This window comes from Mixophyes fleayi, chromosome 4 (genome assembly GCF_038048845.1).
Source record: "Mixophyes fleayi isolate aMixFle1 chromosome 4, aMixFle1.hap1, whole genome shotgun sequence".
Taxonomy (NCBI): Eukaryota; Metazoa; Chordata; class Amphibia; order Anura; family Limnodynastidae; genus Mixophyes; species Mixophyes fleayi.
This window is the reverse complement of record NC_134405.1, coordinates 64,470,192-64,484,473: the sequence shown is the minus strand read 5'-3', so window position 1 is coordinate 64,484,473 and position 14,282 is coordinate 64,470,192. Positions and strand designations below refer to the sequence as shown.

The 14,282-nt window shown below is 41.8% G+C and overlaps 1 protein-coding gene across 9 annotated transcripts in view; it reads right to left on the bottom strand.

Moving 5' to 3' along the window:
* SEMA4C (semaphorin 4C) overlaps window positions 1-14,282 on the bottom strand; it is a 465,016-nt gene that overhangs the window by 322,715 nt on the left and 128,019 nt on the right. For all 9 annotated transcript variants that reach the window (XM_075207325.1, XM_075207330.1, XM_075207327.1 and 6 more), the window contains one exon: window positions 7,353-8,473. In XM_075207325.1, coding sequence (XP_075063426.1) covers window positions 7,353-8,408 — 1,056 coding nt within the window. In that variant the 5' untranslated portion in view covers window positions 8,409-8,473. The remainder of the gene's footprint in view (window positions 1-7,352; window positions 8,474-14,282) is intronic.

The following is a 14,282-nucleotide window of genomic DNA, read 5'->3' as shown; positions in this document are numbered from 1 at the left end:
TCCCTGTGTCACTTGTTCCAGTATCCTTTCACATAGCAGTGGTACAACTTGCTATCGCAGACCACAGACTACCCGGATACCTCCACTTGGATTCCATTCCTTCACTCAAGACAGCGGTACAACTTGCTATCCGCAGACCGCTGACTCTCATCACCTCCTCGTTTCTGTTGGACATTCCTCCTCACTATAGCAGTGGTACAACTTGCTACCGCAGACCACTGACTACCTTCCCGTGTCCTTTGTCCATACAGTTCCTCGTGTATTATTACCTCCATATTACCAGTGCTGCTAGTCATAGACTTTCCTGAGCATCTCATCATCTGCTATTTCCTGTTCCGTGATCACCCTGCTACCAGAGTACCATAATACCACCTATATTGCTCTGGTAAGCCTATCACCTGGTGATCCCTGGGTAAAGACTCCTAGTGCCCGTGACACTATTGTTACAGATCGGGGGCGGAGTTCCACCTCGCTAAGTGTGCACAAGATAGGAGGACCCTGTTAGGAGGATCAGCACAAGGCCTCTAGGTTACAGACTCCAAGTCGACAGTTGCGTGCATTCCTATTACTGCTGCAATGTATCACTAATCAGAATAATAATATTCAAATCTAGGCAGGTATACCAATAAGAGCAGACTCTCCCCACTCCTGGTGGGTGCATGCAGTATTACAGTAACAGGCACTAGTCTCGGAAACTTAGGTCCTCTACCGCTGAACGAGGTTGATACCCTAATCCAAGAGTCTGTATTCAGCTCCTGCACACTGTTTCTCTGTCATCTTAGATCTATCCCAATGTTACTTGCATCCTATTCTAACTCAGTATGGGCAGCTGATAAGTATCTTGTTCCTTACACTTTCCAGGGTGTTGGCTTGCCTGCTCTGCAGCCGCCAGAAACAGGCTTTAGGCTGGCCTACTCCATATGACACCTGCCCCCGTTCATTGAAAGAGTCCAAAACATGGTCCTGTATGTCTCAGTCGCTATAACAGTGCCTCCGGTCATCTAAGCCATTCCATTAGTGGGGACCGAATCGTGTGGGAGGATGGGCTGCTGTACAAGGTACATGATATGCAGGCTCTACACAAACCCTGGACAGCAACCAAACATCTAGTGGTCCAAGGAAATACCAAGCGCAGCAACTAGCACTAGCATATGATGTTCCCATAGCTGTCCACTAAGGAACCGGCAAAAGCAATGTGCTTTTGCAGCATAGCATCTGCTGGCCAGGGGTCACTGAAGAAGGAAAAAAGGTCCCCACTTGATACCAACTCTCCAAGGAATACCAATCATCGGCTAGCCATTCCAGTGAGTGCCTATGGATATGGTGGGACCACTAACTAAGCCTAGTCAGACAGGGAATTGTATATCCTGACCATAGTTAATTATAGTAGATATCACAAAGCTATAGCTCTGACAACCACAGACACTGAGCATAGTCACTGATGGACATTTTCAGTCTGGTAGGAATTGCCCAGGAGGTGAATAAAGGTCCTACTTTCAAGGTGAGATGATGCAGATGCTTTGAGAGAAATTTGAGGTCAGACCCCTCCACACCACCCCATACCATTCCCATACTTATGGGCAAACATCCACTGGAGAAAAGCCCTTGCAACAGCTGTTGTTCCCCTACTGGGAAGTGCCACAGTAGTCTACTGGTTTCTCCCATTTAAGTTCATGCATGGCCAAAGGGTATGAGGACCCCTGGATCTAGAGAGGGAACCCAGCTGTGGATATACCACTACAACTGGATTCTACATGGCAGGTGTAAAGACACTCTGATGCTGATATGTTGTAAACCAAGACCATCTGTTGCAAATGTGGAGGTGAATAAATCTCGAAATGTGTACGTTTCTACCTATGGGTGGAAATCCACTATGCCCCCATTGGCAACAACTCTGCATCATTCCCATTATGTTTTATTATCTAACAAATTAGTGCGTAGACCTCCTGGAGCCACTCACCAACCAAATGACTTGGGGGAGGCTAGGCTTCGTCTCTCCAATATGCATGTATCCAATCCAGTGGGGAAGCCTTAACTAAAACCTGCCCTGCTTGAAGTTACACTACCATGAGAGCCTCATTCGGGAATGTGCTCTGCACACTGAAGCATAAAGGCTTGGTCAGTAATCAGCTAAAACCAGTCAAAGATTGCACACATTTAGAGTTGGAGGCATATGTGTTCAGAATAGGGAAAACAGTGCATATGTTCAAAAACAGTGTGTCCAGTTCAAAACCAGTGACTTTAGCGACAGGCATACATAAGAAGAAGCAAGTGTACATACTTACATCCCATAATAGCAGAGGAATAGCATAGAGAAAGTGAAGATGTAGGTTTACAATGTTAGCAGTAAATGTTAATATCACATTACCCTATTAGCACACAATATATTAATGTAATGAAATAAGACAGAATAGTGTCTAGAAAATGATATTAATAAATGAGGAAGTCGCATTTTCAATATTAACTATCAAATGTCAATAAAATAATGCAAATAGACGGCCACAAATTAATATAATATAGCAGGGAAGGTCACAATAGAATAAGCCAATCAAAAGCAGCTAGAAATGAATATAATATAGAAACGCTAATGAATTAATCACAATAAGCAGGGAAGGTCACATTAGAATAAGCCAATCAAAAGCAGCTAGAAAGTGATGCTCATAGTTATCAACATCATTGATCCAACCCTCCAGTAACCTGCAAGAAAGAAAAGCCTTTTTAAAGGCAGATCTGTGAATGCATCCACATCTAATTAAGTAGCAGCTACGTGCACATCTTCTGCAAAAAAAAATAATAGAAACATGTGCGACTCAAAATGAGCCCCCAATTGAGTACTCCAAACCTGATGGGAAAACAAGTTTGAATTATTTAAATGGACTATTGAGACATATGAACAAGCATAACTAGTAAATAAAAACAAAATTTGAAAAATTATTTCAATGGTCATAGAAATAAATGGGAAAATACAACACAAGCATTGATGCAGCGCAGATGCAAGTATGAGTATGGATGAATACAATATTGTGGGTTTTATTTTCACATGTATCTGCATGCACTGCAATTACATTATAACTGCAAGTCAGACTCAGCATTTGAACACCTCTGGGAAACTAGCCGTATTAAAGCTGCGTTCAAGAATAAGGAACTCTGCACACAAAACATAATTAATTACAGCAACATCATTACACGCCATAAGACAATTTGAGACCATTATAAACTCTTTATCTTGAACTGATAGGTGTGTAACATAATAACACAAACTCTGGAGCTATGTCTACAAAAAAGCAGAAGATTTTTTGTAATAACAATGGTTGCTGTGGAGGCCAAAACTATGGTTATAGTTTTGCAGAAAGGAATCAGTTATAGAGTGCAACACTTTATTTTCAATCAAGGAATTTACTGTGGAGGAAGTAAATTTAAACCACATCAGCAATGGACGTGTTTTAGCTCTGCAGCGGGGGAAGGAAAGGCGTATGCATATTGGCACCAATCAAAGAACCTTTGTTTCATTTCAAAGCAGTGATTTATGCAGAAAATTATACTTTTACTTTTTTTCTGTACTATTAACATGCTTTGTGTGGGACGAAAATGTTATGCACCTTGAGATATGCTGCAGAGGAGAGAACGCAAAATGCAAATTCTGTACAAAAGCTCAATTTACATGGCAATTCAACTCTGACATTATGAATTCAAAATCATGTAATTCTCTGGAACAAAGCGTGCATAAAAAATATTTTGGGAGCAGTAGAATACATTCCACTAATGGGAGCAACTTAGTAAAAGTGTAATCAACTTAAAACATGACAAAATTATTATTATTGTCATTAACATTTATTTATATAGTGTCAGCATATTCCGTAGTGCTTTACAATTGGGAACAAACAGTAATAAAACAACACTGGATATTAACACACAGACAAATAGATGAGGGACTGCTCACTATATTACAATATACAGGACAAAAGTTTGATACATGAGGTTAAGTGCCACCTGCATATTAGTAACATAGTAACATAGTTGATGAGGTTGAAAAAAGACACCAGTCCATCAAGTTCAACCTATTTTGGATCTCCTGCGATCCTGCCCATCTATTTCAATTTTGAAAATCCCCCCAGACTCAATATTGCAATCCAATTTTACCCTATATCCACTACTATCCTTTATTTTAAATTAACGGTCGTATCCCTGGATACACCTTTCCGCTAAAAATTTGTCTAACCCTTTCTTAAACATATCTATTGAATCTGCCATCACAACCTTCCCTGGCAATGAATTCCATATCTTGACTGCCCTAACTGTAAAGAACCCCTTCCTTTGCTCCAGAAGGATTCCAAAGGTAAAAATGATGTGATAAATTAACATAATCAATGTTAGTTTGGGGTTGCTTGAGCAGAGAAAGAGAACACATGTTTTGTGTGAACTGTGGAAAAGGGAGGTGATTGGGTAGAATATCCTAGGAAGGCTAAGAGGCTGGTTAGGAAATTTGAAAAGCTTTTCTGAAGAGGTGTGTTTTCAAGGAACATTTGAAAGTTCGGAGGCAAAATGAAAGTCATTTTGTGCGAGGAAGGACATTTCACAGAGTGGGAGCAGCCCAAAAAATTTCTGTAATGGGGAATGGTAGCAGGTAATGAGTACGGATGTGAGACGCAGATCTTGCACAGAACAAAGAGGTCAAGTTGAGATATATTTTGAAACAAGTGAAGAGATGTATGTTGGTGCAGTTCTGTTTATGGTCTTGAATGTTAGTAGAAGTAAAATATGTCATTTGGTATAATACAGGCAACCAATGTGGGGACTGACAGTGGAGCAGCAGAGTAATATTTTGCAATATCTTGAATAGCTTCAGTCCACCAATGCTAAAATTTCCCTTCTCTACTTTCTCACAAATGTAGCTTTTCAGTAGCTAATTTAAGATTACACCCTCCTAATTAGTAAATGGAGTCCTAACGAAAGCTGGGTACACACTACAGACAGTTACTGCAGATGCTATTTCTGTAATCAACGACTAAATGTCTCGATGAGCATGCAGATTTACCTGTACACACTTACACAATTTACCTTCAGATCTGTGCTCTTCCTCTCTTATAACCATCTGCTGAAAAGATTGTGACTCTGCACGCTCTAGAGATCTTCCTACACTGCTTGTCGTGAGTGCATACACAGTTCCACATTTTCCCAATATCGTTCTATTGTTGATCGTGATTTTAGGAAGTTTATAAAACCAAACGATATGATGTGCTTTGCTATGGTAAAACATGATAGTAGGAACGTACACACTAATGTGATATCTTGCCAAACAGCCTTTATGGTGTGATCAGCACAATAAGTGGATGAACATCTTGTAGCGTGTACCTAGCTTAAGGAGGGGCAAGGTAGTCAAAAGTCAACTTCCCCAAGTCATCATAGATTTTATGCAACAGATGGTGCACAAATTGAATGGTTGGTGGGGGAAGCTAGAAACTTTAATAGTAAAGAAAAAAAAAACTCACGTGACCGCAGCGCCGGCTCCGTTCGCACTGAATGCCGGGCGTAACGTCATCACGCCCGAAGTTCAGTGAGGAGCGCCGGCAAGACAGAGGAGAAGAAAAGGAAGAAGCAGATAGAAAAGGTAAGTGATAGGGGAGTATGGAACAGAAATAGGAGTATGGAACAGAGAAGGGGGAGCATGGAACAGAGAAGGGGGAGCATGGAACAGAAATAGAAGTATGGAACAGAAATAGGAGTATGGAACAGAAATAGGAGCATGGAACAGAGAAGGGGGAACATGGAACAGAGAAGGGGGAGCATGGAACAGAAATAGGAGTATGGATTATGGAACAGAAATAGAAGTATGGAACAGAGAAGGGAGAACATGGAACAGAGAAGGGGGAGCATGGAACAGAGAAGGGGGAGCATGGAACAGAGAAGGGGGAGCATGGAACAGAGAAGGGGGAGCATGGAACAGAAATAGGAGCATGGAACAGAGAAGGGGGAGCATGGAACAGAGAAGGGGGAGCATGGAACAGAGAAGGGGGAGCATGGAACAGAGAAGGGGGAGCATGGCAGAGTGAAGGGGGAGCATGGCAGAGTGAAGGGGGAGCACAGACAGTATGGCAGTGTGTGAAGGGGAGCCAGGAGAAGGGTGGAGCAAAAGCAGCATGGAGGGTGCAGTGTGATTATAAGGAGGCACATCATGGTGATGAAGGGGCGCAGTAATGTGTGTGTGATGGCACAACGGGCTTGTGACAATGTAATGTGTGTGTGGTAGGTGGTGGCTAAATAATGGTTGCTATTTTCTTTGTAGGGTGAAGATGGGGCAATTGAATTTTATAGTGGGGACTATTAATTTAAGATGGGGTGGTTTGGGCGCTATTAATTGAAAGTGGGGCTGAGTTTGAGGAGCATGAGGTATATTTATTAAATGTGAATATGAATTATTTAATGGCAGTGACGGTTGCAGGAAATAGGTATATTTATAATATGTAAATGTGATTAATTTATTGCAGGGGCTGTCTGTTGGGAGGGAAATAGGTTTATTAAATGGGAATACTATTACTTTTATGTTGGGGCTGGAGGAAGTCCTAAGTATTAAATGTGGGTCCTATTGATTTAACGCCAGGGTTGGTTGGAATTTTCTAAATGTACCCATTATTTTTTCCAAATAGGACCCCTCAACATTCCAGGATCCAGACAAGCCGCAGCTGAAGAAACCAGCAGCCACAGGTGGTGACAAGAACAGGTAGGACAGTCTGTCAAATGTTCTGAGTCTAGTGCAGGCTTGGCTAACCTGTGGCACTCCAGGTTTTGTGAAACTACAAGTCCCAGCATACCCTTCCAGCAATAGGCTGCTATATATTGGTAAAGCATGCTGAGGCTTGTAGTTTCACAACACCTGGAGTGCCACAGGTTAGTCAAGCCTGGTCTAGTGGGATATTCCCGATTTTTGGTGACTGTTCTGCCCAATCTAAGGTGCAGATCAAGACTGTACTCTTTATACACACTGCATTCTTTATATACTACACTATTGTGCTAGCTGTCCTTTGTGGGCTGAACACACCCCTCTAGTGTCTGGTCTCGCCTCTTTGATGGTTGGCCCCACCCCCTCTGGTGGGCCCCTAGCGTTGCTGTCCCCTTGTGGGCCCTCCATGCCCCAGTCCGACACTGAGTGAAGGGCATAACCAGACAAGATCCGCTTAAATATTAAATATGTGTTGTCCAATCAATGCTGGTAAAGCAAGACAAATGCAGTAAAATGAGATAAGAAAGAGATGGATTTGAGAAGCCATTATTACATCATTGCTATCCCTGACTCTTGTTAAATATTCAAGAGTCAGGTCCTTACTGGCTGGCTCAGATTGGTTTCTACAACATACCTTGCAGTGGAGATGATCAGATCCTTGAGAGCTAGAAACTGAAGTGGGATTGGATTCCGAAACACTTGTTAATAAGCCACTTTGAAAAATTGGGCTTCCATATGTTTGTTTTTTCCCATTACTGTCAATGTTTTCTATACTGGCAACAACATTGCTGGAAAGATTAGGTTCTGATGCAGATATTGAGTTATTTTCTGAAAGTGTTAAATAGCATGAAGGACTGCTAAGAATGTTATTAGTCACATATCTGTTTGCTTCCTCTTGGGAGGTACAACAAACATTTTCTTCCTGGATGTTATTATAAGGATATCTGGAACCTGAAACTGGAATCTGAACCTGGTCCATTTTTAGTGGCTTTTCAGGTGCTTCTTGTTCTTTACGTTTGTCCCATGAAAACTGATCTGTGGCTTGTAAATGTCTTATAGTACGACACGTAGTGATCAAATCAGAAGATGACATTTTGTTGCATGTTTCTGTGGTGTTATCAATAGATATTGGTGGTTTTAATATCACATCAGATTGTGAAGCTTCTGGCTCTGCAATAATCAGATCACTATTTTTCTGAAATATGATGTGAGAATCTTCCTTAGTTTCTGACATACAAGAGTCCTTGTTGGCCGTCATAACAATACTATTTATTGCAACATCATTTGATGTTTTTGACTCAAATTTTGAAGGTATACACGAGTATAAAAAATCAAATATAGGGGGGCTCCAATCCACAGGAAAGTTGTAGTCTGAAATGTTCTTTGTTCCATCTTGACTGTTTGATATTTTACCATATTGATGGTTTACATTTTGTACTTTTAAAATGGATGTCGGTGGTACATTGTGGGTTACTGATGGTTTCCCTATTTTGCTTGCAAATTTCTTATTGGTCTTCTGTGCCTCTGTGACACCATTGATTCTCTTGTCTTCAGATGATGTTGGTGATGGATCTACTCTTGGTGATTTCCTTCTTTTTTTGCTGCCTGATTCAGTAATGAATGTGTGTATTTGTATTACGTCACTGAATGTGACCCGTTTTGGGGCAACATGGCAGCGGTTGGCCTTCATCTGATTTATGGCTTGTGAACCAGAAGTTTTAAAACCAGAAAGATCCCCGCATCTGTTGCTTGTAGCTGAAAGTGAAGAGAGCAAAAGTTTAAAAAAAATGAGGAGAATAAGAGAGGCAAGATCTGTTGCGACTGACAATTTATGTACTTTCTTATAAAAGGCCTGAGCATTTTCTTACTGGGGTCTGTGATATCTGGAGGTCACCTATTCAATAAGCTTGTGATGATGAATGGGAAACAACCTATGTGCACAGCATGGCAAAAAATTATCTACACGCCTAGCAAAGTTCTGCTGCTGTATTTTGGCTCCTTTTGACAAAATATTATTGTAAACATAATCTATAACTTTTATTTTACCAGTATATTATACCTATTTTTCTCGACCACTGAATTTTTGCATGTAACACTATTGTTTGTTACATTTTAGAAACTTAAACTTATGCAAATCCAACCAACCAACAAAACGGAAAATAATGAAATTGTAAGTTAATAAAACATGCTGTAATATGCAGATCATAGACGGCCTGGAAAAAATAAGGGGTTATTCTGGTTGGCTTAAAAAATGATAATGGAGTGCATAGCAACAAATAAAACAAATTATAATTATAATTTCCTGCATGTTAACATTCTGCTTGCTTACAGCTGAAGGACTGTATTTTACACTGACTGACATTTAAGACTCTAAATCTATGCAACTCCTTGTGTGTGCAAAGCTGTACTCTGGCTGGTCTTTGCTCGCCTTGCACGCTTATTGGATTCAATGGTTTATTTTGGTCCAGCAATGATTTGACAAAATTCTGGACAGCACAAAAAGTAATGAAATAAAATCACTACCAGAGATGACAGCACAAAATCGCTAGTCAGACCAATAAATCATAATCCGATGAAAGGGCTAAAATCACATACAATAATACAAATCTACAAATATACAGATTTACAAAAACTATTAGTAACAAATAAGTAAGGTAAAAATGTTATAATTAATATCATAACACAAATTCTGATAATTATTTACATTTCTACTGACAACTCCATACCAGTAAATAATTGGTGCAAATCATCATCAGCAACCGCTTTCCAAATACAGTCCATCTACATACAGTATATTAGTAACAGCAGCAGGAGCCTCTGGTTACTTGTTGCCCAGTGATGGTACTAGGATCCAATCAGCAGCCACAATCAGCATCTCGCTCTCAACGGTTTGCTTAGATCACAGCAACCAGCGCCCCTGCTCTGTTCACAGATTTTTTCTGGGTCTAGCTAGTTGCTTAGTCTTTGTGTTCGGCACAGGTGCAGGCTAATTAAATATATGGAAGTGCTGGATTCCAATTGGATGTTCAACCCTTATTTAACTCTCTCATCAAATCACCTGAGCCTTCTGTTGTACAGAGTAGGAGTGTGGCACAGGGTTTTGCACCTGGAGAGGAGGTAAAAGTAGAGGGAGTGTGCCGGAGAGTGATTTGAAAAGAAACAGCTGGACTCCCGATGTGTGAGTGATGCTCCAAGGGAACCCCTACTCGGACACTCTGTCACTTGGTCTGGGAACCTCGTCTTCAGAGCTGTCTCCTCAAGTCTTATTGAGATGCTCTTGATCTGGTTTACCCAGTAACTGGATGAGCTACTCCCGGATGTCAGTGAGCAAGTATTCAATAGCAGCTAGCAGAATTACTTTATACTTGTTGTTATGTCTGTTCCACTTCTGCCTGCAGGACATCTATTGCAGGACAGAGGTTCTGCAGGAAGTGGTGAGAGATTTTCCAATATCAAGGGTAACTGATGCTGACCCATGAAGTTCGGCCTCAGGTCCCTCCAAACCACCCAGTACTGTACCCTTATTATCCCCAAGCTAGGCAAGCAGTTCAACGTGACCCTCAAGCACTTGTTTCTCGAGTATGTCCACTCCTGCAGCAACTCCTCTTTGCTTAAAAGGAAGTGCCGCAGGAATCCACTGGCATTTTCCCTTTACATAACGCCATGGTGCAGCTGGATCTGGTACAAGAAAGTTGATCAGGGTTACTCTGACCAAAGATACCATTCTCAAGTAAGTACAGCGCCGCCAGGGATATATCCTGCTCCAACCACCAGGCAAAAAATATCCGACAAAAGTGGGAGTACAAATGGCATGCGCAGACCAGGGAATTGACAATTAAACAGTGAGTCCTGATACTAGTTCCTGCATAGAGGAAAAATTTACAAGCAACCCAAGTAAGTTGAACCATACACAATTGTGCAGGGTCACAGGGAAGTAGACTATACTGTAGAGAAATATGCGACAGATAAACAAGTCCACACTGGTTACGTAGAGTGTGAGGTAGTTGAGATGGTCATCTGCTGCCCACTGATGGACGACCAAAAGACAGAACCACTTCCTGAGGTGCTCACCAATGTAATGCACGACTTAAGGTAAGAGGCCATCCAGATAGAGACATAAGTGACCGACCATCAGACCAGACAAATGGTGGGGTTTTGGAGGGAAACCTGTATGAACTCATGTTGACGCTGGTTAGGTTTCGCCTATAAGGCATACCGCATATCGGGTGATCTTCAAAGTACTCAACATGATCAAGAAAGAGGAAGTTGATACACAGGAATTGAGGGTGAATGTCCCTGGAATTAAGGGTGAATGTCCCTTATTGCAGCCTTTGGGTGGCTGGCATCATGTTAGTGCCCAAAAAGGAAAAGACAACCTGATTTCAATGTTCTAAGTACATAAGATTCTGAACCAGTGGACAGGCTGGTAGGGGAGGAGGGGAAGATTTAAGACTGATTTGTAATATGCCGTCATTAAAGCATTTGAGATTTGGATCTACAACTGACCTAATACCCACAGTGTGTGCAAACCTCTAATTAGCTGACGTTTATTCCTGCACAGATCCCAGTGCTGGTTGCCCATGACTTACGACAGCGGTTCAAGATACAGACAGACCCATCAAGATGTGGACTGGGAGAAGTGCTCAGCCAAGTGGCAGAAGAATGTCAGGAACAACACATAGCTTACTGCTCTTAGAAACAATAGACCAGGAGATGGCCTATGCTACTAATGACAAGGAGGGTCTAATTATTATATGGACAATTAAAAAAACTCCAGTTTAATCTCTACTGCAAGGCGTTCCTGTTGGTCACTGACCACAACACACTCAACAGGCTCCACAGGGGTCTTCAGCAATATACCTGAGGGAGAACTACATTTACCCAGGCATGTCAACATTAAAGTTAGCCCAATATGAAGTTCTCCTTTTCTCCAATAATTATTGGCGCCCACCACTACCAATCCTGCGGGACTATGTACTGCAGTGGTCAACTACTTCCCACTAGAAGTTCCAGATGGTTTAGACCTTGACTTTGCCCAAAAACAACACCAAGGATTAAACTGGCATACAATCCATGGTATTCCCATTATCCAAATAATTATGGTCTTACTATGCAATGATGCCCATCCAGTGGGAACCTAGCCCAGATAATAAGGTGCTACCAATCAAACGAAGGAATGAAAGGTTAATGCCCTCCCAGCACTTTTTTAAAAACTACGCTTAAAGCAAATCCTACATTAAAAGCAAATGCGATATGCTTTAAGCATATTATACACAGCGGCCCAAAAGGCCAAAAAAAATGTGTTCCTTCCACCAAAAAAAGCATAAGCAATCCTAGTGCTGTCAGCATAGGTTGGTACTGGCAAAATCTGTGGGGTCCCCCAGAATCACCAAAAACAGAATAAGGCCATGACTGCCAGGGTTTGTGGCACTATACCAGGGAAAGCAGCATGGTGAGGTTCTCCTGTCACAGTGACAACCAGCCGTAGGCCAGTCCACATGGTGCTGGATCCCTTAGGGGATCAGACAGAAAACAAAGTGTGTCCACCCCCCCTTAGAATTAACCAGCTCTGTGCTGAATATAGTTATTTCCACACATTTGGGGGGTGGGGGTGGGTCAATAAGTAAAAATAGAGGAAAATAAGCATTTTTGCCTGTGGTTCTGAGGTCATGTTAGTTATGCTGGCACTTTTAGTACTACATGCACTAGCAAATGGTGAACCAGACACATATACTTTGAAAACTTATTTTAATTGAAAACAAAGACTACACTACCCTCATTCACACTCTGCAGTCTAGCATTTTAGGTATTTTTTAACAGCATCAGAACATATTATTAGAATCAATCTTCATCTCTGGGTTTTTGTTTTTTTTGCTAATCAGATCATTATAAAGTTTCCAGCAGCACAGAATATTTCAGGAGATACATGTGCTGACCTTGTGCAAGGCCATTTGTGAGATTGTGTATCTGAAGACAGGGTTGGATGTGACAGAAGCAGTATGTGGGGTTAGACGTGTGTGATTTCTGCACTAAGTGGGATTTTCTCACAAAGTGGACGAAAATGCACAGTTAGACAACACAGCTGGACAAACATTGGACTACATTTGACTTGCTTTTACTCCCAGCAATAAGCAACATCGGCCACAGCCTATTTCTGCACTACTTGTCTATTTATATGGAAGACTGCTAAGAGGTAAATCTTAAAATACCCTTGCTTTTTGCTTTTACCCCTTTTATCACAATGTTTCACAAATTGCTTTTCTTAGTCTCATTTCATGGCATGCTCTTTAGGACTGTGTCATCTTTCACCCCTCCACCAACACACAAATTTGTTCATATTGCACCTGCATTACTCCACTCACCTCTATTTAACACCCATGAACTGTTGTCCTATTTATTATCTCTAACAAGTACAGCCTCCACCTGTCGCCAGAAAATAAAAGGCCACACATCTTACAATCCCATTGCCTCTCGCTCACTCTGCTTCTATTAGCTGGTGATATATCACCTAATCCAGGTCCCCCACACTCCTCACACACACATACATCAGAACACTACCGTTCTGTAGCAAACCTCAAACACATCACCTGTCTCCCCTCTCTTCCCAAGTCCTTTAAATGTGCCCTTTGGAATGCACGCTCTGTTTGTAACAAACTTACCTCCGTTCATGATCTCTTCCTCTCAAAAAACCTCAACCTTCTGGCAATAACAGAAACATGGCTCATGCAATCAGACACTGCCTCACCTGCAGCACTTTCACATGGTGGCCTCCATCTCACCCACACCTCCAGACCTGAAGGCAGACAAGGAGGTGGGGTTGGACTACTTCTCTCCCCACAGTGCACATACACAGTTCTACCAAATGTCCCATCACTCACGTTCACATCTTTTGAAGTACATGCTATTCGCATTTTTAATCCATTCTCTCTACGTGTTGCGGTGATCTATCGTCCCCCTGGAGCACACCAACAATTTATTGAGGATTTCTCTGCATGGCTCCCTCACTTCTTATCTTCAGACATCCCCACAATCATCATGGGTGACTTCAACATCCCCATTGATAACCCACCTTCCAAAGCTGCTTCCAAACTACTCTCTCTAACATCCTCACTTGACCTCTCCCAGTGGATTGAATCATCTACTCATAAGGATGGCCACTGCCTTGATCTTGTTTTCTCTAGACTATGCTCAGTTTCTAATTTTATTAATACACCCTTCCCCCTCTCGGATCATCACCTTATCAGCTACACTCTCACCCCCACTGCTCTAACCTCTCTACTGTCTAACTCAACCAAGCCTCCTCATACTCGTAGAAATCTTAATTCTATTAATCTTCAACAATTTTCCACCTCTCTCCAACGCCTTCTCTCCCCTATCTCTACATTCTCATCCCCTGAGATGGCAGTACCTCATTTTCACCTAACCTTAGCAACGGCCCTTGATCAAGTGGCTCCAGCGACACTTCATACTACACGTCGACTTCGATGTCAACCGTGGCACACCAAAGCAACACGAAATCTTCAAAAACTGTCCCGTAAAGCAGAACGTCACTGGCGTAAATCTC